Source organism: Oncorhynchus masou, chromosome 24, assembly GCF_036934945.1.
Source record: "Oncorhynchus masou masou isolate Uvic2021 chromosome 24, UVic_Omas_1.1, whole genome shotgun sequence".
NCBI lineage: Eukaryota > Metazoa > Chordata > Actinopteri > Salmoniformes > Salmonidae > Oncorhynchus > Oncorhynchus masou.
Window position 1 is genome coordinate 18,342,380 of NC_088235.1, and position 22,704 is coordinate 18,365,083.

Sequence of the window (22,704 nt, forward strand, 5' to 3'; positions counted from 1 at the left end):
TGGAACACTTTCGACACCTTGAAAAAGTCCATGCCCCGACGAATTGAGGCTGTTCTGAGGGAAAAAGGGGATTAAACTCAATATTAGGAAGCTGTTGCTCATGTTTTGTACACTCAGTGTACATTCCATGTAGAATATAAGGTGTTTTCAGTCTTTATGAAGTTCCTGTCTTATATTTTAGAATTTTGGCTTTCCAATTTAAGGTGTTGTGCATTATTATGCATTAGGTATAGCTCATTATTATTATTGGAAATGTGCCTATGTGTTATGAAGGGAGTATAGGAAGTGTTGATACAGGGAAGAGAACACATGTATCACATCACAAATGGCAGATCAGTACACTTTAATAAGAAATCAGTGCAGAAATACATCTTATTGGGTTAAATTCCCTATACAGTAATATCAAAAATAATAACAATATAATGAATTCTATATAAATCATAGGATCATCTAAAATAACTAAGACATCCAAAAATGTAATGGATAAAAGCAGAAAAAACAACCCTCATTATATTTAGTAGCCTAGAATGCTGATATTGCCATTAAAGAGGATGAGAACTGAGATTGTTCAATTATTCATATTGCTAAATGTTGTTTTTTGGCCCTTGAAGTGTCACAGTAGCTCCAGCTAGGACTGGTGCTACGCCTTGTTTCTGCAGTTATTTTGTGACTCTTCTCACATACCGGAACTCAATTTAGGCCAAATCACATCTGCAGTTGTATCTGACATCTCAGCCTTGACTCATCTCCGTCAGGAACAGGAGCATGGCCTGCAAGGTGGAGAACTTTATCTTTATCTTACTTTGGTTTTTCTATCGCTTCAAATTCAAGTAATAACAAGAAATTTTAACTCAAAGAAGTTTAAAATCACAAATGCAAAGCATGGAATTTTTCTTGGTTTTATCTGTTAAATACTGCATATTTGTGCATCTAGGGACCAACACCAGAAATGTTTCAGCTAACGGAGTGGTCTGATCTAACTATCGGTAACTCATTTATGTACTCCTCCTCATTCCCATAGAATAAATAAATATATGAAATTATACATCCCATCATTTTATCCTTGTGTTTATTTATATGGAACATGGCTAATTTAAGGAAACGTTCCACATTCCATTCACTTTGGCTCAACGACAACAAGGAGCTTATTTTCTCATGTCTTTGGAGGAACTCACGGCGTCTATATTTCCATTAACAGTGGAAACAATATTTTGTCTAAAATGTTCTAAGGTTGACATGATAGCTAAACTTGACAGGGCTGATCCTAAAATTGAACGTGGGAGGGAAAGCGAGAGGGAGGGAGAGGGAGGGAGAGGGAGAGAAAGAGAGAGGATGACAGAGAGAGAGAGGGAGAGAGGGAGGGAGGGAAAGAGAGAGGATGACAGAGGGAGGGAGAGGGACAGAAGAGAGAAGATGACAGAGAGAGAGGGAGAGGGAGAGAAAGAGAGAGGATGACGGAGGGAGAGGGAGGGAAAGAGAGAGGATGACAGAGGGAGGGAGAGGGAGAGAAAGAGAGAGGATGACAGAGAGAGAGGGAGAGAGGGAGGGAGGGAAAGAGAGGATGACGGCGGGAGGGAGAGGGAGAGAAAGAGAGAGGATGACAGAGAGAGAGGGAGAGGAAGAGAAAGAGAGAGGATAATAGAGGGGGGGAGAGGGAGGGAAAGAGAGAGGATGACAGAGGGAGGGAGAGGGAGAGAAAGAGAGAGGATGACAGAGAGAGAGGGAGAGAGGGAGGGAGGGAAAGAGAGAGGATAACAGAGGGAGAGGGAGAGAGAGAAAGAGAGAGGATGACAGAGGGAGAGGGAGATAGGGAGGGAGGGAAAGAGAGAGGATGACAGAGAGGGAGGGAGAGGAGGGAGGGAAAGAGAGAGGATGACAGAGAGGGAGGGAGAGAGGGAGGGAGGGAAAGATGACAGAGAGGGAGGGAGAGGTGGGAGAGAAAGAGAGAGGATGACAGAGAGGGAGGGAGAGGAGGGAGGGAAAGAGAGAGGATGACATAGAGGGAGGGAGAGAAGGAGGGAGGGAAAGAGAGAGGATGACAGAGAGGGAGGGAGGGAGAGAGGGAGGGAAAGAGAGAGGATGACAGAGAGGGAGGGAGGGAGAGAGGGAGGGAAAGAGAGAGGATGACAGAGAGGGAGGGAGAGAAGGAGGGAGGGAAAGAGAGAGGATGACAGAGAGGGAGGGAGAGAGAGAGGGAGGGAAAGAGAGAGGATGACAGAGAGGGAGGGAGAGAAGGAGGGAGGGAAAGAGAGAGGATGACAGAGAGGGAGGGAGAGAGGGAGGGAAAGAGAGAGGATGACAGAGAGGGAGTGAGAGAAGGAGGGAAAGAGAGAGGATGACAGAGAGGGAGGGAAAGAGAGAGGATAACAGAGAGGGAGGGAGGGAGGGAGGGAGAGAGGAAGGGAAAGAGAGAGGATGACAGAGAGGGAGGGAGAGAAGGAGGGAGGGAAAGAGAGAGGATGACAGAGAGGGATGGAGAGAAGGAGGGAAAGAGAGAGGATGACAGAGAGGGAGGGAAGGAGGGAGAGGGGGGGAAAGAGAGAGGATGACAGAGAGGGAGGAAGAGAAAGCGATGAGCTGAATAATGTGTGAAGTACGGTGGAGAAATAAGTGCATCAGTCACAGTTCAGCACCACAGTCCCTCTCTATATGTCAGTCACAGTTCAGCACCACAGTCCCTCTCTATCTGTCAGTCACAGTTCAGCACCACAGTCCCTCTCTATATGTCAGTCACAGTTCAGCACCACAGTCCCTCTCTATATGTCAGTCACAGTTCAGCACCACAGTCCCTCTCTATATGTCAGTCACAGTTCAGCACCACAGTCCTACTCTATATGTCAGTCACAGTTCAGCACCACAGTCCCTCTCTATATGTCAGTCACAGTTCAGCACCACAGTCCCTCTCTATATGTCAGTCACAGTTCAGCACCACAGTCCCTCTCTATATGTCAGTCACAGTTCAGCACCACAGTCCCTCTCTATATGTCAGTCACAGTTCAGCACCACAGTCCCTCTCTATATGTCAGTCACAGTTCAGCACCACAGTCCCTCTCTATATGTCAGTCACAGTTCAGCACCAGAGTCCCTTTCTCTATATGTCAGTCACAGTTCAGCACCACAGTCCCTCTCTATATGTCAGTCACAGTTCAGCACCACAGTCCCTCTCTATCTGTCAGTCACAGTTCAGCACCACAGTCCCTCTCTATATGTCAGTCACAGTTCAGCACCACAGTCCCTTTCTCTATATGTCAGTCACAGTTCAGCACCACAGTCCCTCTCTATATGTCAGTCACAGTTCAGCACCACAGTCCCTCTCTATATGTCAGTCACAGTTCAGCACCACAGTCCCTCTCTATATGTCAGTCACAGTTCAGCACCACAGTCCCTCTCTATATGTCAGTCACAGTTCAGCACCACAGTCCCTCTCTATATGTCAGTCACAGTTCAGCACCACAGTCCCTTTCGCTATATGTCAGTCACAGTTCAGCACCACAGTCCCTCTCTATATGTCAGTCACAGTTCAGCACCACAGTCCCTCTCTATCTGTCAGTCACAGTTCAGCACCACAGTCCCTCTCTATATGTCAGTCACAGTTCAGCACCACAGTCCCTCTCTATCTGTCAGTCACAGTTCAGCACCACAGTCCCTCTCTATCTGTCAGTCACAGTTCAGCACCACAGTCCCTCTCTATCTGTCCCTCAGCTCTCCTCAGCTCTCCGTCTTACTTCTGTCACTGTCTTATAGCTCTATCACCATTTGTTACAACAGGTCCCAACAGGTCCCAAAAGGTTTCAACAGGTTTCTGCCACCCATTGCTCTACATGTAACTATTACTGAGTCTAGCACAGAAATAATGAGGTTCAACCGTTTTGATTTTGAGATTTGTGTATCGACCATAGGAGGTTGGTGGCACCTTAATTGGGGAATGTGGGCACGTGGTAATGGCTGGAGCGGAATATGTGGAAAGGTATCAAAAACACCAAACCAATGATTTTCATGTGTTTTATGCCATTCCATTCACTCCGTTCCAGCCATTATTATGATCCGTCCTCCCCTCAGCAGCATCCACTGGTATTGACAAAACATATGCTACCAAGAGGTCAAGGGAAGTGCCTGAGTATTTGGTATTGACGGTTGGTCGTTAAAGTTCTCACACACTGGGGGCACACTGGTTGAATCAGCATTGTTTCCACCTCCTTTCAATGAAATGATGCTGGACCAATGTAGGACAGACATATCACCCTCTCTGATTAACACCCTCTGCACCACATTACAGCCTCTTATTATTGAACTACCCAAACCCACATGAAATCCTGAGAACGATGGTCGTGCCATTCATCCGCTGCCATCACCTCTTGTTTCAGCATGATAATGCACAGCCCCATTTCACAAGGATCTGTACACAATTCCTGGAAGATGAAAATGTCCCCGTTCTTCCATGGCCTGCATAGTCACCAGACATGTCACCTATTGAGCATGTTTTGGATGCTCTGGATTGACGTGTACCACAGCGTGTTCCAGTTCCCTCCAATATCCAACAACTTCACACAGCCACTGAAGAGGAGTGGGACAACATTCCACAGGCCACAACCAACAGCCTGATTCAACTTTGAAAATGATGTGTGTCACGCAACATGAGGCAAGATACTGACTGGTTTTCTGATCCACGCCATACTTTTTTTTTTAAGGTATCTGTGATCAACATATGCATATCTATATTCCCAGTCATGTGAAATAAATAGATTAGGGCCTAATTAATTTAGTTCAATTGACTGATTTCCTATATGAACTGTAACGCAGCGAAATCTTTCATTTGACGTTTATATTTTTGTTCAGTATAATTTGGTTGGAGGAAATGATTCTCAATTACTGTGTCATTTATTTAACCTGTGGTAAGTTGCAGGTGCCTACAGGGTAAAAATAGCCATTCAACATTCTGCTCCATTGCACTCCATTGTAAAGTGCAAAAGGGTGACAATATATTTGACCACATCTGTAGGTCGACGTAGTGAATCAGATTCTTTATCCTTCTAGAATTGTCTCCTCAAAACATCTCTCGTTATCACAACTAGGGGAGGTCTACACTGGACTAATGACATATACTCAACATAATTACATATAGTCAACATACCGGATCTTAAGCTAGGGCTCGCCAAGCTAAACATCAGGATTCGTATAGTGTTTGTTTTATTGGACGTCTATGTTTACAGAGACAATCTGTGCATTTGAAGGGCATAACACTGGGCTGAATCAACATTGAGACAACCTTAAGGCAATGTTAAGGCAAATTACAGTGAGCTCAAAGTATTGGGACATTTGTTGTTGTTATTCTGTCTCTATACTCCAGGACTTTGGATTTTAAAATAATACAATGATTATGATGTTAAAGTGCAGACTATCAGCTTAATTTGAGGGTATTTCATCCATATTGGTTGAACCGTTTAGGAATTAGAGCACTTTTTGAACATAGTCCCCCCCATTTTATTTGACCAAAGGTTTTGGGGCAAATTCACTTATGTGTATGAGAGTTAACGTCATTTTTGCTACATTAAATACATGCTTAATCATATGGACAAGTATCCTGCCTCTATTGTATTGTGTTTTGGAGAAAATGGGGGTCATGTTAGCAGTAACTGCACAAAGTAAACCAAGGTAAATAAATAAAAGCCATTTTTCTCAGTTCCACGCTATGAGCAGTTACTACCTTTCTGTTTGGTAGGGCAGTATTAAAGTAGTCAAAAGTTAAATATTTAGTCCCATATTCCTAGCACGCATTGATTACATCAAGCTTGTGACTCTACAATGCATTTGGATGCATTTGCTGTTTATTTTGGTTGAGTTTCAGAGTATTTTGTGCGCAATAGAAGTTAATTCTAAATAATGTACTGTGTCATTTTGGTCACATTGTAAATAATTATAAAATCTGTTTCTTCTACACTTCTACATTAATGTGGATGCTAAAATGATTATGAATAGTCCTGAATTCATTGTGAATAATGATGAGTGGGAAAGTTCCAGATGCACAAATATCATACCTCCAAGACATGCTAACCTCTCACATTAAAATAAAAGGGGAGGTTATCATTTTTGAGGGGGTATGATATTTGTGCGGCTGTAACTTTGCACAACTAGTGCTGTAATTCCTAAACGGTTCACCCAATATGGATAAAAATACCCTCAAATTGAAGCTGACAGTCTGCACTTTGACCTCATTATATTATATAATATATCAAATCCAAAGTGCTGGATTACAGAGCTAAAACAACAACAAATGTGTCACTATCTCAATCCTTATGGAGCTATAAATCACCTTTAAAGACAATGTCAGCAAGAAAAATAAACAACAACATCAAAATACAGTGTTAATAAAAGTGGATCCAATAAACATATAAAGATTCCCCTACAAATGCTAGATGGTTCTATCTATAAAGCATCAGCACCTTTTTAGATACTGTTGAAAGAGATTACTTTATATCTATACATAAAGCACCATCACCTTTTTAGATACTGTTGAAAGAGATTACTTTATATCTATACATAAAGCATCAGCACCTTTTTAGATACTGTTGAAAGAGATTACTTTATATCTATACATAAAGCATCAGCACCTTTTTAGATACTGTTGAAAGAGATTACTTTATATCTATACATAAAGCATCAGCACCTTTTTAGATACTGTTGAAAGAGATTACTGTGTCAATTTAATTTGTTTACAATATTCAAAATTATACAGCACCTGTCAAAAGTTTGGACACACCTACTCATTCAAGTAAAAAAAAAACTAGAATAAAAATTACAACTGTGAAACACATGTGGAATCATTTAATAACCAAAAAAGTGTTAAACAAATCTAAAAACATTTTTAATTCTTGTAGCCGTCCTTTGCCTTGATGAGAGCTTTGCACACTCTTGGCATTCTCTCAACCTGCTTCATGTTATTCTACAATGTAGAAAATAATAAAAATACAGAAAATACAGAGTCCAAACTTTTGACTAGTACTGTGTATCTTTCATATTTTTTTCTCTCAATTTTCTTTAAAGCGCAATAACAGATCACTACTGGCCTGCCAAGTAATTCATTATACTTGTACAAAAAAAGACACCAGCACTATGGAGTAACATCTAAAACACAGGAATACAATCTGTATCTACCGGGTCGATAAGACAAAGTACCAAGACACTAAAACACTATCTTGACATTATAGTAGAAACTTTCGAGCTTATGTCTTTAAATGTACTGTATATGTGTGTACAAAGCTAAAGTCAAAATTTAAAGGGGTTAGCACACAAAGACAAATACCTTCAAAAAAGAGAAAGAGACAGGAAGAAAGAGAAGGAATCCAGAAAAACTGTCTGAATGTCGATAGCCTCATCTCTTAAACTAAGGGCTAAATTCTATCAGATCTGTGCTAGCCGACACCCTCATAGCAGTTGTACTGGTGGTGTTGGAGGTGGAACTGCGTTAGAGCTATCAAATCCACAAGCGGCTCCTGGCATTATACCTCAAGCGGACGTTGCCATTGGCTGCATGGAGTCACATTAAGAGAAATCCCTTGCAGCTTTGTCTACAAGTTTTAACACTGGAATGTGAGATGTAATCTACACCATTAGGATGATAGAAACCCTCATAATTTCAGCATCATTATTTCTATGTATAATACACTTTCATCTTCTGAACTTCTAATGGGAGTGGGATGGGTGGGTCTTCCTGACAATGACCAGCAGCCACTCTGTTTTGACAGCTCCAACGCAGTTAACCCTCCGACACCACCAAAGCATCAGCTACCACCCGGTTACTCATCCCTGCACCTTACAGGCTGCTGCACTATATGCATAGACATGGAATCACTGGCTACTTGAATAATGTTTAAATACTGCTTTACTCATTTCATATGTATATACTGTATTCTATTCTGCTGTATTTTAGTCAAAGCCACTCTGACATTGCTCGTCCTAATATTTATATATTTCTTAATTCCATTCTTTTACTTTGTATTTGTGTGTATTATTGTGAATTGATACTACTGCAATGTTGGAGCTAGGAACACAGGTATTTCGATACACCCACAATAACATCTGCTAAATATGTTTATGTGACCAAATCTGCGGGTGATTTATGCGGGTGTCAGCTATAGCCAGTTAACGTTTGATATGATTGAATCTAGACCACAGGCGTCTAGTGGCACCTTAATTGGGGAGGATGGACTCATAGTAATGGATGGAATGGAATGGTATTGACCATTCCAATCACTTCATTCCAGTCATTATTATGCACTGTCCTCCTCTCACCAGCCTCTTGTGATCAAGGCCAAAGTCTCCCTGATCCTGATATGACCTCTGATGCCATAACAAAGGCACCAAAAGTAGGACTATTCTCCCAATGTAAAGGCATGCTCTGATTTGACCAATCAACTTCCAATGACCAATCAACTTCAAGGCCAAACAGACACCAGTCAAAGGCAGTGAGAGACAGACTAGGTCAATGGGATTGAAGGAAGGTAGCCGTTAAGGGAAAAGGAAGGAAAACCACAGATATCATGCTTACAGTAGATAATGTACCGTCCAGATTTTAGACGGTTGTGTTTGTTAATTTGTCTCTAACAGCGCCAAATGCACGGACGGACGGACGGACAGACAGACAGACAGACAGACAGACGGACGGACGGACGGACGGGTAGAGATTGTGAAAGAGGAAAAGTATGACATCCCCCTGCTACAGATCACACAACTGGGGGGACAACATAGACCTTGAGATCGATGAAACAGAAATAGACTCAGAACTAAAAATGCCTCCTCCCACAGGAGGCTGGTGGCACCTTAATTGGGGAGAATGGTGGGTAATGGCTGGAATGGAATTATCAGACACATCAATACATGGTTTCTATGTGTTTTAATACCATTACATGAGTTCCAATCCAGCCATTATTATGACCCGTCCTCCCCTCCCCAGCCTCCTGTGGTATATAATTTATGACGATAAAGATGACAAAATAGAAAACACATGTTTTCTAATGATACATAGAGGCAGTAGGGTGGATGGATAAAGAGGAGGATTAGCCAATGGAACGGGTTCATATGGGGCTTGGTATGGTCGGGTGGGGTAAGGTGTGGAGGAGTAGTACTACAGTTGAAGTCGGAAGTTTACATACATCTTAGCCAAATACATTTAAACTCAGTTTTTCACAATTCCTGACATTTAATTCCCTGTCTTAGGATAATTAGGATCACCAATATGAAATGTCAGAATAATAGTAGAGAGAATTATTTATTTAAGCTTATATTTCTTTCATCACATTCCCAGTGGGTCAGAAGTTTATATACACTCAATTAGTATTTGGTAGTTTTGCTTTTAAACTGTTTTTTTCTTGGGTCAAACGTTTCGGGTAGCTTTCCACAGGCTTCCCACAATAAGTTGGGTGAATTTTAGCCCATTCCTCCTGACAGAGCTGGTGGAACTGAGTCAGGATTATAGGCATCCTTGCTCGCACACGCTTTTTCAGTTCTGCCCACACATTTTCTATAGGATTGAGGTCAGGGCTTTGGGATGGCCACTCCAATACCTAGACTTTGTTGTCCTTAAGCCATTTTGCCACTAGTTTGTAAGTATGCTTGGTGCCATTGTCCATTTGGAATACCCATTTGTGACCAAGCTTTAACTTCCTGACTGATGTCTTGAGATGTTGCTTCAATATATCCACATACTTTTCCTTCCTCATGATGCCATCTATTTTGTGAAGTGAACCAGTCCCTCCTGCAGCAAATCACCCCCACAACATGATGCTGCCACCTCCGTGCTTCACGGTTGGGAGGAGGTTCTTTGGCTTTCAAGCGTCCCCCTTTTTCCTCCAAACATAACGATGGTCATTATGGCCAAACAGTTTCATCAGACCAGAGTACATTTCTCCAAAAGTACAATCTTTGTCTCCATGTGCAGTTGCAAACCGTAGTCTGGCTTTTTTATGGCGGTTTTGGAGCAGTGGCTTCTTCCTTGCTGAGCGGCCTTTCAGGTTATGTCAATATAGGACACGTTTTACTGTGGATATAGACACTTTTGTACCTGTTTCCTCCAGCATCTTAAAAGGGTCCTTTGCTGTTGTTCTGGGATTGATTTGCACTTTTCGCACCAAAGTATGTTCATCTCTAGAAGACAGAATCTCCTTCCTGAGCGGTATGATGGCTGCGTGGTCCCATGGTGTTTATACTTGCGTACTATCGTTTGTATAGATGAACGTGGTACCTTCAGGCGCTTGGAAATTGCTCCCAAGGATGAACCAGACTTGTGGAGGTCTTCAATTTTTTTTCTGAGGTCTTGGCTGATTTCTTTAGATTTTCCCATGATGTCAAGCAAACAGGCACTGAGTTTGAAGGTAGGCCTTGAAATACATCCACAGGTACACCTCCAATTGACTCAAATGATGTCATTTAGCCTAACAGAAGCTTCTAAAGCCATGACATCATTTTCTGGAATTTTCCAAGCTGTTTAAGGGCACAGTCAACTTAGTGTATGCAAACTTCTGACACACTGGAATTGTGATAAATTGAATTATAAGTTAAATAATGTGTCTGTAAACAATTGTTGGAAAAATTACTTGCGTCATGTACAAAGTAGAGGGCCTAACCGACTTGACAAAACTATAGTTTGTTAACAAGACATTTGTGTGGTGGTTGAAAAACGAGTTTTAATGACCAACCCAATTGTATGTAAACGTTCATCTTAAACTGTATCTTGAATGTGCTAGGTCTTTGGGGCAGGGGTGGGGGCTTGGCTGAGGCCTCAGTCAGGGTTGTAAAGAGGTCTAAATTGTATTGGTTAAGGCTATTGGAGGGTAAGGGTGGGGTTGAAGATGGATATATTTAGGTAGGGGAGGGGAGGGTAAAGTTGGGGAGGGGGTATAGGTCTGGGTCTAGGTAGCCACGTCCAAGGGTAGGGTAGGGGAGTAGGGGGTGTAGGGCTGGGTCTAGGTGGCCTGGTCCAGGGTAGAGTAGGGGAGTAGGGGGTGTAGGGCTGGGTCTAGGTGGCCTGGTCCAGGGTAGAGTAGGGGAGTAGAGGGTGTAGGGCTCAGTCTAGGTAGCCTGGTCCAGGGTAGAGTAGGGGAGTAGGGGGTGTAGGGCTGGGTCTAGGTGGCCTGGTCCAGGGAAGGGTAGGGGAGTAGGGGGTGTAGGGCTCAGTCTAGGTAGCCTGGTCCAGGGTAGAGTAGGGGAGTAGGGGGTGTAGGGCTGGGTCTAGGTGGCCTGGTCCAGGGTAGAGTAGGGGAGTAGGGGGTGTAGGGCTGGGTCTAGGTGGCCTGGTCCAGGGTAGAGTAGGGGAGTAGGGGGTGTAGGGCTGGGTCTAGGTGGCCTGGTCCAGGGAAGGGTAGGGGAGTAGAGGGTGTAGGGCTGGGTCTAGGTGGCCTGGTCCAGGGTAGGGTAGGGGAGTAGAGGGTGTAGGGCTCAGTCTAGGTAGCCTGGTCCAGGGTAGGGTAGGGGAGTAGGGGGTGTAGGGCTCAGTCTAGGTAGCCTGGTCCAGGGTAGAGTAGGGGAGTAGGGGGTGTAGGGCTGGGTCTAGGTGGCCTGGTCCAGGGTAGAGTAGGGGAGTAGAGGGTGTAGGGCTGGGTCTAGGTGGCCTGGTCCAGGGTAGGGTAGGGGAGTAGAGGGTGTAGGGCTTGGTCTAGGTGGCCTGGTCCAGGGCTCTCAGCAGGTCACTGCCCTGCAGCAGGTGTAGGTTGCCCTGGAGAGGGACGTTGACCTCACAGTCGTAGCGGGTGAGCTCTGGCAGACAATAGGTCTCAATGGATGGGCCCAACAACCGACTGGCAACCCCTACACACACAACAAAGTCAGTCCATCATTAGGAAGTAGGTAAGTTATTTTGGAGTCACTGTTATTTTAAATAGTTATTGAATATGTTTCTCAACACATTAATGTGGATGCTACCATAATTACGCATAATCCTGAATTAATTGTGAATAATGATGAGTGTGAAAGTTAGACACACAAATATCATACCCCCAACACATGCTAACCTCTCACCATTACAATAACAGGGGAGGTTATACGTTCTGAGGGGGTATGATATTTGTACGTATGTAACTTCGCACAAAACGTCAACCCCTACACACTCAACAAAACATGGAGTCAGTACGTAAGTAGGGAGGAAATGGCTTTGGGACAATCGCCAATCAACCATCATCTGAGGAGGACAGTTCATTGACTGGCACCAAGTCATGGAAAAGGACTGTGATTACAAAACAAAGGATATAATTTGTCCAAATCAATTGCGTGCCTGTCTAAAAATAGATTTCAACTTGTTTTATCATTTCCAAAATCGCCAAGTTATCATGAATGCATTTTCCTTGCCTGGTCACAGCCTGTCCAACTGGTTATTATTGGTTTAATCAGTCAATCTTTTTTAACGACATACGACACATGGGAGTAACATAACAACTGAAATGAACAAGCTAAACTTACCCTCTGTTTTGGAGGAGGGCAGCATACGGTGTTCTTTGTAGTTGCAACACTGTTTGGGGAAGGATTTTCTGGATGTACCAATTACACATCCTGGATACCGGGACTTCCTGTGCCGCTGAAGGGGAATGAGACACTTGTCAACACCCCCAGGTATGCACATACCTTTAACTGTAAAAGAAAGAGGAAGAGAGAGATTAAAATGAGTTCAATATCACTCTATTTTCTCTTCTGTTCTTGTACTTTTAGCGATATTTGGTCTTTTTGTTTGTGCACTGCATGTCCCATGTTGGCCACCATACAGTACCTTCCAGTGAGCTGGTGCTGAGAGATCTGTCCATGATGGCATAGCTTTCATTCCGCATCATCTTTGAAGGAGTACTGAGGGTGGTGTCACCCTGACAAACACAAATACAAACAAAGACACACATTACAATCAACAACCAAGTCTGGCCTATTGAGGAGTGACGGACTCCATCCTAGCTGGAGGGGTGCTCTCATCATATCTACGAAGATAGACAGGGCTCTAACTCCCCTAGCTCCACAATGAGATAAGGTGCAGGCCAGGATAGTGGAGTCTGCCACTAGCACAGTCAGTGTAGTCAGCTCAGCTATCCACATTGAGACGGTGTCTGTGCCTCGACCTGGGTTGGGCAAAACTAAACATGGCGGTTTTTGCCTTAGCAATCTCACTGGAATAAAGACCACCTCCATTCCTGCCATTATTGAAAGAGATTGTGATACCTGACATCTCAAAATAGGGCTACTTAATGTTAGATCCCTCACTTTGAATGCAGTTATAGTCAATGAACTAATCACTGATCATAATCTTGATGTGATTGGCCTGACTGAAACACAGCTTAAGCCTGATTAATTTACTGTGTTAAATGAGGCCACACCTCCTGGTTACACTAGTAACCATATCCCCCGCACATCCCGCAACGGCAGAGGTGTTGCTAACATTTATTATAGCAAGTTTCAATTTACAAAACCCCCCCGATGTTTTCGTCTTTTGAGCTTCCAGTCATGAAATCTATGCAGCCTATTCAATCACTTTCTATAGCTACTGTTTACAGGCCTCCTCGGCCATATAAAGCGTTTCTCACTGAGTTCTCTGAATTCCTATCGGACCTTGTATTCACGGCAGATAATATTCACATTTTTGGTGACTTTAATTTTCACATGGAAAAGTCTACAGACCCACTCCAAAAGGCTTTCGGAGCCATCATCGACTCAGTGGGTTTTGTTCAACATGTCTCCAGACCTACTCACTGCCACAGTCATACCCTGGACCTAGTTTTGTCCCGTGAAATAAATGTTGTGGATCTTAATGTTTTCCTCATAATCCTGGACTGTTGGACCACCATTTTATTACATTTGCAATCGCAACAAATAATCTGCTCAGACTCCAACCAAGGATCATCAAAAGTTATGCTATAAATTTTCGGACAACACAAAGATTCCTAGATGCCCTTCCAGAATCCCTCCGCCTACCCAAGGACGCCAGAGTACAAAAATCAGTTAACCACCTAACTGGGAAACTCAATTTAACCTTGCACAATAGCCTAGATGCAGTCGCACCCTAAAAACAAAATGCATTTGTCATAAGAAACCAGCTCCCTGGTACACAGAAAATACCCGAGCTCTGAAGCAAGCTTCAAGAAAATTGGAACGGAAATGAAGTTACACCAAACTGGAAGTCTTCCGACTAGTTTGGAAAGACACTACCGTGCAGTACCGAAGGGCCCTCACTGCTGCTCGATCATCCTATTTTTACAACTTAATTGAGGAAAATCAGAAAAATCAAAATCCTAAATGTATTTTTGATACTGTCGCAAAGCTAACTAAAAAGCAGCATTCCCCAAGTGAGGATGGCTATCACTTCAGCGGTGATAAATAATAAACTTCTTTGAGGAAAAGATCATGATCATTTGAAAGCAAATTACAGACTCCTCTTTAAATGTGCCTATTCCTCCAAAGCTCAGTTGTCCTGAGTCTGCACAACTCTGCCAGGACCTAGGATCAAGGGATACACTCTAGTGTTTTAGTACTATATCTCTTGACACAGTGATGAAAATAATCATGGCCTTCTTAACCTTCAAGCTGCATATTGGACCCTATTCCAACTAAACTACTGAAAGAGCTGCTTCCTGTGCTTGGCCCTCCTATGTTGAACATAATAAACGGCTCTCTATCCACCGGATGTGTACCAAACTCACTAAAAGTGGCAGTAATAAAGCCACTCTTGAAAAAGCCAAATCTTGACCCAGAAAATATAAAAAACTATCGGCGTATATCAAATCTCCCATTCCGCTCAAAAATTTGAGAAAAAGCAACTCACTGCCTTCCTGAAGACAAACAATGCATACGAAACGCTTCAGTCTGGTTATAGACCCCATCGTAGCATTGAGACTGCACTTGTGAAGGTGGTAAATTACCTTTTAATTTTGTCAGACCGAGGCTCTACATCTGTCCTAGTGTTCCTAGACCTTAGTGCTGCTTTTGATACAATTGATCACCACATTCTTCTTGAGAGGTTGGAAACCCAAATTGGTCTACACGGACAAGTTCTGGACTGGTTATTAAGATCTAATCTGGAAAGATATCAGTTTGTCTCTGTGGATGGTTTGTCCTCGGACAAATCAACTGTAAATTTCGATGTTCCTCAAAGTTCCGTTCAAGGACCACTATTGTTTTCACTATATATTTTACCTCTTGGTGATGTAATCCGGAAAAATAATGTTAACTTTCACTGCTATGCAGATGACACACAGCTGTACATTTCAATGAAACATGGTGAAACCCCCAAATTGCCCTCCCTTGAAGCCTGTGTTTCAGACATAAGGAAGTGGATACCTGCAAATGTTCTACTTTTAAACTCAGACAAAACAGAGATGCTTGTTCTAGGTCCCAAGAAACAGAGAATTTCTGTTGAATCTGAGAATTAATCTTGATGGTTGTACAGTCGTCTCAAATAAAACTGTGAAGGACCTCAGCGTTACTCTGGACCCTGATCTCTCGTTTGACGAACATATCAAGACTGTTTCAAGGACAGCTTTTTCGCACCTACGTAACATTGCAAAAATCAGAAACCTTCTGACCAAAAATAATGCAGAAAAATTAGTCTATGCTTTTGTCGCTTCTATGTTGGACTACTGCAATGCTCTACTTTCCGGCAACCTGGATAAAACACCAAATAAACTTCAGTTAGTGCTAAACATGGCTGCTACAATCTTGACTAGAACCCCAAAATTTGATCATATTACTCCAGTGCTAGCCTCTTTACACTGGCTTCCTGTTAAGGCAAGGGCTGATTTCAAGGTTTTACTGCTAACCTACAAAGCATTACATGGCTTTGCTCCTACCCATCTTTCTGATTTGGTCCTGCAGTACATACCTACACGTACCCTATGGTCACAAGACGCAGGCCTCCTAATTGTCCCTAGAATGTCTAAGCAAACAGCCGGAGGCAGGGCTTTCTCCTATAGAGCTCCATTTTTATGGAACGGTCTGCCTACCCATGTAAGAGACACAAACTCGGTCTCAACCTTTAAGTCTTTACTGAAGACTCATCTCTTCAGTAGGTCCTATAATTGAGTGTAGTTTGGCCTAGGAGTGTGAAGGTGAAAGGAAAGGCACTGGAGCAACGACCCGCCTTTGCTGTCTCTGCCTGGCCGGTTCCCTTCTCTCCACTGGGATTCTCTGCCTATAACCCTTAACAGGGGCTGAGTCACTGGCTTACTGGTGCTCTTCCATGCGTGCGTCACTTGAGTAGGTTGAGTTACTGACGTGATCTTCCTGTCTGGGTTGGCGCCCTCCTTTGGGGTGTGCCGTGGCGGAGATCTTTGTGGGCTATACTCGGCCTCGTCTCAGGATGGTAAGTTGGTGGTCGGAGATATCCCTCTAGTGGTGTGGGGGCTGTGCATCGGAAAAGTGGGTGGGGACATATCCTTCCTGTTTGGCCCTGTCTGGGGGTATTGTCGGACGGGGCCACAGTGTCTCCCAACCCCTCCTATCTCAGCCTCTAGTATTTATGCTGCAGTAGTTTATGTGTCGGGGAGCTAGCGTCAGTCTGTTATACCTGGAGTATTTCTCCTGTCTTATCTGGTGTCCTGTGTGAATTTAAGCATGCTCTCTCTAATTCTCTCCTTATTTTTTTCTTTCTCTCTTTCTTTCTCTCTCTCGGAGCTCATGAGCCATAGGACCATGCCTCAGGACTACCTGGCTTGATGACCCCTTGCTGTCCCCAGTCCACCTGGCCGTGCTGAGACTCCAGTTTCAACTGTTCTGCCCTTGGCTATGAAACTGTCCAAGACTTGCTGTTTTCAACTCTCGAGAGACAGCAGGAGCAGTAGAGGTACTCTGAATGATCGGCTATGAAAAGCCAACTGATAGTTGCACCCTCGACAACCACTGTGATTATTATTAATTGACCCTGCTGGTCATCTATGAACATTTTAACATCTTGGCCATGTTCTGTTATAATCTCCACCCGGCACAGCCAGAAGAGGACTGGCCACCACTCATAGCCTGGTTCCTACCTAGATTTCTTCCTAGGTTCTGTCCTTTCTTGGGAGTTTTTTCTTGCCACCGTGCTTCTACACCTGCATTGCTTGCTGTTTGGGGTTTTTGGCTGGGTTTCTGTACAGCACTTTGTGACATCAGCTGATGTAAGAGGGGCTTTATAATACATTTGAATTGATTTGATCTTAGACAAAACCAGTCTGCAGTTTCGGCATCTAATATAACTCTAGTGGAATATTTAACAGTGACCTCCACCTGGATACACACATCATAAACAACGGTCATAAAGCAGTGAGAGGGTTAACGTACCACTGCCATTTGTGTGAAGGAGCGCTTGATGTTGTTGGCTATGGAGATTCTGGTGGGACTCATGTCTCTGTAGGCCTGGACAAAGTTCTCCATTGACCTGCAAAAGAGCATTACTTACTATCGCTGTACACTACTCTAGCTCTAACAAACATCAGTACAAGGACACAACTGAATAAAAACCAGTAGGACAGACACACAGAATCAGCAGGACAGACACACAGAATCAGTAGGACAGACACACAGAATCAGTAGTACAGACACACTGAATCAGTAGGACAGACACACTGAATCAGTAGGACAGACACACTGAATCAGTAGGACAGACACACTGAATCAGTAGGACAGACACACTGAATCAGTAGGACAGACACACTGAAGGCCCTCTATAGTACCTCTGCTTGTGCATCATGTTGACTGGCATGTTCTGACATGAGTGGCTTCTGCCCATGGAGTTCACCTGTAGTAGAGAGTTTAACGGAGGATCTGGGGGCCACTGCAGGTTTTGATGTCCACCCATGGAGGACAGAGGTGTGCTGGCTGGGGCGTGGTAGGGGGGGACCTGTGTGGGGCCTGTGTATGGCAGAGTAGGCCTGGAGTCCATGGGGCTCATTTGGCTGTGGTTGGGGCCTCTCTTGTCTCCTGGGGCACACTTGGCGGGCTGGTAGTGGTCAGACTGTGGGGATCTCAGGTTTTGGAAGAGGCTGGCGATGTTGCTGAAGCTATTCTGTGTGGTGAGGTGGCCCAGTGGGCCATTGGCCCCCTCTGGGCCTCCAGGCACCTCCTCAGGAATGATGGGATGGAGCTGGAAGTCCTCTCCGTCCATGGGGATGTAGGGTGCCAGGGTCTCCAGGTCCAGATCACTCAGGGCCGACTGAGAGGGTCACATCACATTACATCACACAAACCCAGGAAAGCAACCATGACCAATTGTGTTAAATAAATGTCAATCTAGTATAATGTCAACCTTCCTCATCCACACTGATTCAGTAATGGGTCTGTGAAGTGCCAGTAAGACTGACCTGGGTGCTCCCAGGGCTCTTGGGCCCCTCTGTGTCGAGAGCAAAGAGCTTCTCAGTCAGCTCTACCTTCAAGTCGCTCTCTCTCTCATTGTAGTAATCCCCTGGGCTGCTGGGCTGTACCCACAGAGAGGAGAGAGGGAGAGAGAGAGACAGAGAGAGGGAGAGAGATTGAGAGAGAGAAAGATGACAGGACAAAAGCTCCATTGAGGCCTAAGTAACTAAGTGACCAGTGCTTATTCCAACCATCCACCCCTCTATTCTCACAACACTCTGCCCCCTTTTGCAAGCACCTGGGATCCATGCCCAATCCATAACACACACACCAGTGGAGGCTGCCGAGGGGAGGACGGCTAATAATAATGGCTGGAACGGAGTGAATGGAATGGTATCAAACCATGTGTTTGATGTACTTGATGCCATCCACTCATTCCGCTCCAGCCATTACCACGAGACTGTCCTCCCCAATTAAGGTGCCACCAACCTCCTGTAACACACACACACACAAACAAGTTTTGGGACACTGTAAAGTCCATGGAGAACAAGAGCACCTCCTCCCATCTGCCCACTGCACTGAGGCTAGGCAACACGGTTACCACTGATAAATCCATGATAATCGAACATTTCAATAAGCATTTCTCTACGGCTGGCCATGCTTTCCTCCTGGCTACCCCAACCCCGGCCAACAGCTTTGCATCCCCCGCAGCTACTTGCCCAAGCCTCCCCAGCTTCTCCTTCATCCAAATCCAGAATGCAGATGTTCTGAAAGAGCTGCAAAACCTGGACCCGTACAAATCAGCTGGGCTAGACAATCTGGACCCTCTCTTTCTAAAATTATTCGTCGCCATTGTTGCAACCCCTATTACCAGTCTGTTCAACCTCTCTCTCGTATCGTCCGAGATCCCTAAAGATTGGAAAGCTACCGCGGTCATCCCCCTCTTCAAAGGGGGTGACACTGTAGACCCAAACTGTTACAGACCTATATCTATCCTGCCCTGCCTTTCTAAAGTCTTCGAAAGCCAAGTTAAGAAACAGATCACTGGCCATTTCGAATGCCACCGTACCTTCTCCGCTGGGCAATCTGGTTTCTGAGCTGGTCATGGGTGCACCTCAGCCACGCTCAAGGTACTAAACGATATCATAACCGCCATCGATAAAAGACAGTACTGTGCAGCCGTCTTCATAGTCCTGGCCAAGGCATTCGACTCTGTCAATCACCGTATTCTTATCGGCAGACTCAATAGCATTGGTTTCTCAAATGGTTTCTCGCCTGGTTCACCAACTACTGCGCAGACAGAGTTCAGTGTGTCAAATCGGAGGGCCTGTTGTCCGGACCTCTGGCAGTCTCTATGGGGGTACCACAGGGTTCTTTTCTCTGTATATATCAATGATGTCTCTCTTGCTGCTGGTGATTCCCTGATCCACTCTACTCAAACGACACTATTCTGTATACTGCTGGCCCTCTTTGTAAACTGTGTTAACAAAGCTCCAAACAAGCTTCAATGCCATACAACTCTCCTTCCGTGGCCTCCAACTGCTCTTGAACGCTAGCAAAACCAAATGCATGCTTTTCAACCGTTTGTTGCCCACATCCCCCCGCCCGACTAGCATCACTACTCTGGATGATTCTGACCTAGACTATGTGGACAACTACAAATACCTAGGTGTCTGGGTAGACTGTAAACTCTCCTTCCAGACCCATATCAAACATCTCAATCCAAAATCAAATCTAGAATCGTCATCCTATTTCGCAACAAAGCCCCCTTCACTCACGCCGCCAAACTTACCCTAGTAAAACTGAGTATCCTACCGATCCTTTACCTTGGCGATGTCATCTACAAAATAGCTTCCAATACTCTACTCAGCAAATTGGATGTAGTCTATCACAGTGCCATCTGTTTTGTTACCAAAGTGCCTTATCCTGTTAGGTCAAGTGACAGTATGTCACGTTTGATGAATTGCGTGCCCAAACTGAACCGCCTCCTACTCTGTCCCAGATGCTAATATACGCATATTATTATTGGCATTGGATAGAAAAAACTCTGACGTTTCTAAAAACTGTTTGAATGATGTCTGTGAGTATAACAGAACTCATATGGCAAGCAAGAACCTGAGAAGAAATCCAAACAGGAAGTGAGAAGTCAAATTTCAAAACAGAGCCAATTTAATTCCCTGATAGATATGGATGTGCTTGCACTTCCCAGGGCTTCCACTAGATGTCACCGTTTTTAATCCTAGTTTTAACATTATACTATAAAGGAGGGGCTCATGAGACCCATTTTAGTGAGTGGTCTGTCAGGGAGCCTCAGTCTCATGAAGCGCGCTCCCAAGAGAGTGTCCTCTCGTTCCAGGGCTTTTATTCAGACAATGAAATTCTCTGGTTGGAACCTTATTGATGATATTTGTTAAAAACATCCTCAAGATTGATTGCAGACATGTTTTGACATGTTTCTACAATCTGTAACTGAACTTTTTGAGTTTTTGTCATGGAGGAAATGGTCACGCCTCCATGAAGATGGATTACTGGACTGAACACGCTAACAACAGGTGGTTAAATGATGGGCTTTATGGAACTTTATGGAACAAATCAGTCATTTATTGTCGAACTGGGATTCCTGGGAGTGCCTCCTGATGAAGATTATCAATGGTAAGTGAATATTTATAGTGTTTTTTCAAACTATTGTTGACTCCAAGATGGCAGAATTGTCTAGTTGTTTATAAGCAGGTACTGAGCGCCGTTCTCAGATTATGCTTTTTCCGTGAAGTTTCAAAAAAATCTGGCACAGCGGTTGCATATAGGATCAGTCTATCTTTAATTGTGTGAATAACACTTATATTATATTATTATATAGTTTTTCTGGGAAAATCACAGGATGTTTTGGAATCAAAATATTACTGCAAATAACAAGCCAATGTAAACTGGAATTTTTGGATATAAATATGCACATTATCGAACAAAACATACATGTATTGTGTAACATGATGTCATATGAGTGTCATCTGATGAAGATCATCAAAGGTTAGTGACTCCTCTCTTTCACTGAAAAATGGCTGTGTGTGTTTTTGTGACTTGACTATGACCTAACATAATCATATGTGATGCTTTCGCTGTAAATTATTATTGACATCGGGCACCATGGGTAGATTAACAAGATGTTTATCTTTCATAAGCTGTGCTGGACTTGTTAATGTGTGAAAGTTACATATTTATAAAAAATATTTTTGAATTTTGCACGCTTCCTTTTTCAGAAGAATGTTGAGGTGGGGTTCCACTAGCGGAACGGCCCATCTTAGACAGGTTATACCACCCACCACTGCGACCTGTATGCTCTTGTCGGCTGGCCCTCGCTACATATTCGTCGCCATACCCACTGGCTCCAGGTCATCTATAAGGCTATGCTAGGTAAAGCTCCACCTTATCTCAGCTCATTGGTTACAATAACAACACCCACCCGTAGCATGCGCTCCAGCAAGTATATCTCACTGGTCATCCCCAAAGCCAAGACGTCCTTTGGCCGCCTTTCCTTCCAGTTCTCTGCTGCCAGTGACTAGAACGAATTATAAAAATCGATGAAGCTGGAGACTTACATTTCCCTCACTAACTTTAACCATCAGCTATATGAGCAACTAACCGATCGCTGCAGCTGTACATAGTCCATCTGTAAATAGCCCACCCAATCTACCTTCCTCATCCCCATATTGTTTTTTATTTACTTTGCTGCTGTTTTGCACACCAGTATCACTACTTACACACCATCATCTGCTCATCTATCACTCCAGTGTTAATCTGCTAAATTGTAATTACTTTGCTACTATGGCCTATTTATTGCCTTACCACCTCACGCCATTTGCACACACTGTATATAGACTTTTTTTATATTGTGATATTGACTGTACGCTTGTTTATTCCATGTGTAACTCTGTGTTGTTGTTTCTGTCATACTGCTTTGCTTTATCTTTATCTAAATAATAAAAACACACACAAACACACGCGCGCACACAAACAAGTATACACATCGTGACACATGCACACACGCACAAACAAATGCACACATCGTGACACACATGCAGGATCACACACACGTAGGCTACGCATGCACACACACACACACACACTACATAAATGTGGAAGAAAAGCTAGTAAAACAGGCTTGTGGTAGAAGATGTGGTGAACAAGACAATAGATGATAGGAGAGTTCTGGAAGAGTTCTAGAAGAGTTCAAGGAGAGTTCAAGGAAAGTTCAAGGAGGGTTCAAGGAGGGTTCAAGGAGAGTTCTAGGACAGTTCAAGGAGATTTCTAGAAGAGTTCAAGGAAAGTTCTTGAAGAGTTCTAGAAGAGTTCTAGGAGAGTTCTAGGAGGACACCAGGGGCAGTAGTAGCTACATACCGTGGAATAACTGCTCAGGCTAGG

General features: G+C 43.8%; 1 protein-coding gene across 4 annotated transcripts in view; it reads right to left on the minus strand.

The window, feature by feature from the left end:
• Nucleotides 1–326: 326 nt before the first annotated feature.
• LOC135511878 (endothelial PAS domain-containing protein 1-like) overlaps nt 327–22,704 on the minus strand; it is a 102,936-nt gene continuing 80,558 nt past the window's right edge. For 3 of the 4 annotated variants that reach the window (XM_064933381.1, XM_064933380.1, XM_064933382.1), the window contains exons 10-16: nt 22,681–22,704; nt 18,297–18,410; nt 17,670–18,148; nt 17,278–17,374; nt 12,752–12,842; nt 12,448–12,615; nt 327–11,799 (exon numbers count right to left, since the gene is read on the minus strand). The exon at nt 22,681–22,704 is cut by the window's right edge and continues 194 nt beyond it. In XM_064933381.1, coding sequence (XP_064789453.1) covers nt 11,648–11,799; nt 12,448–12,615; nt 12,752–12,842; nt 17,278–17,374; nt 17,670–18,148; nt 18,297–18,410; nt 22,681–22,704 — 1,125 coding nt within the window. In that variant the 3' untranslated portion in view covers nt 327–11,647. Of the gene's footprint in view, nt 11,800–12,447; nt 12,616–12,751; nt 12,843–17,277; nt 17,375–17,669; nt 18,149–18,296; nt 18,411–22,680 lie in introns of those variants that run through there. The other variant, XR_010451332.1, reaches the window with a different exon arrangement.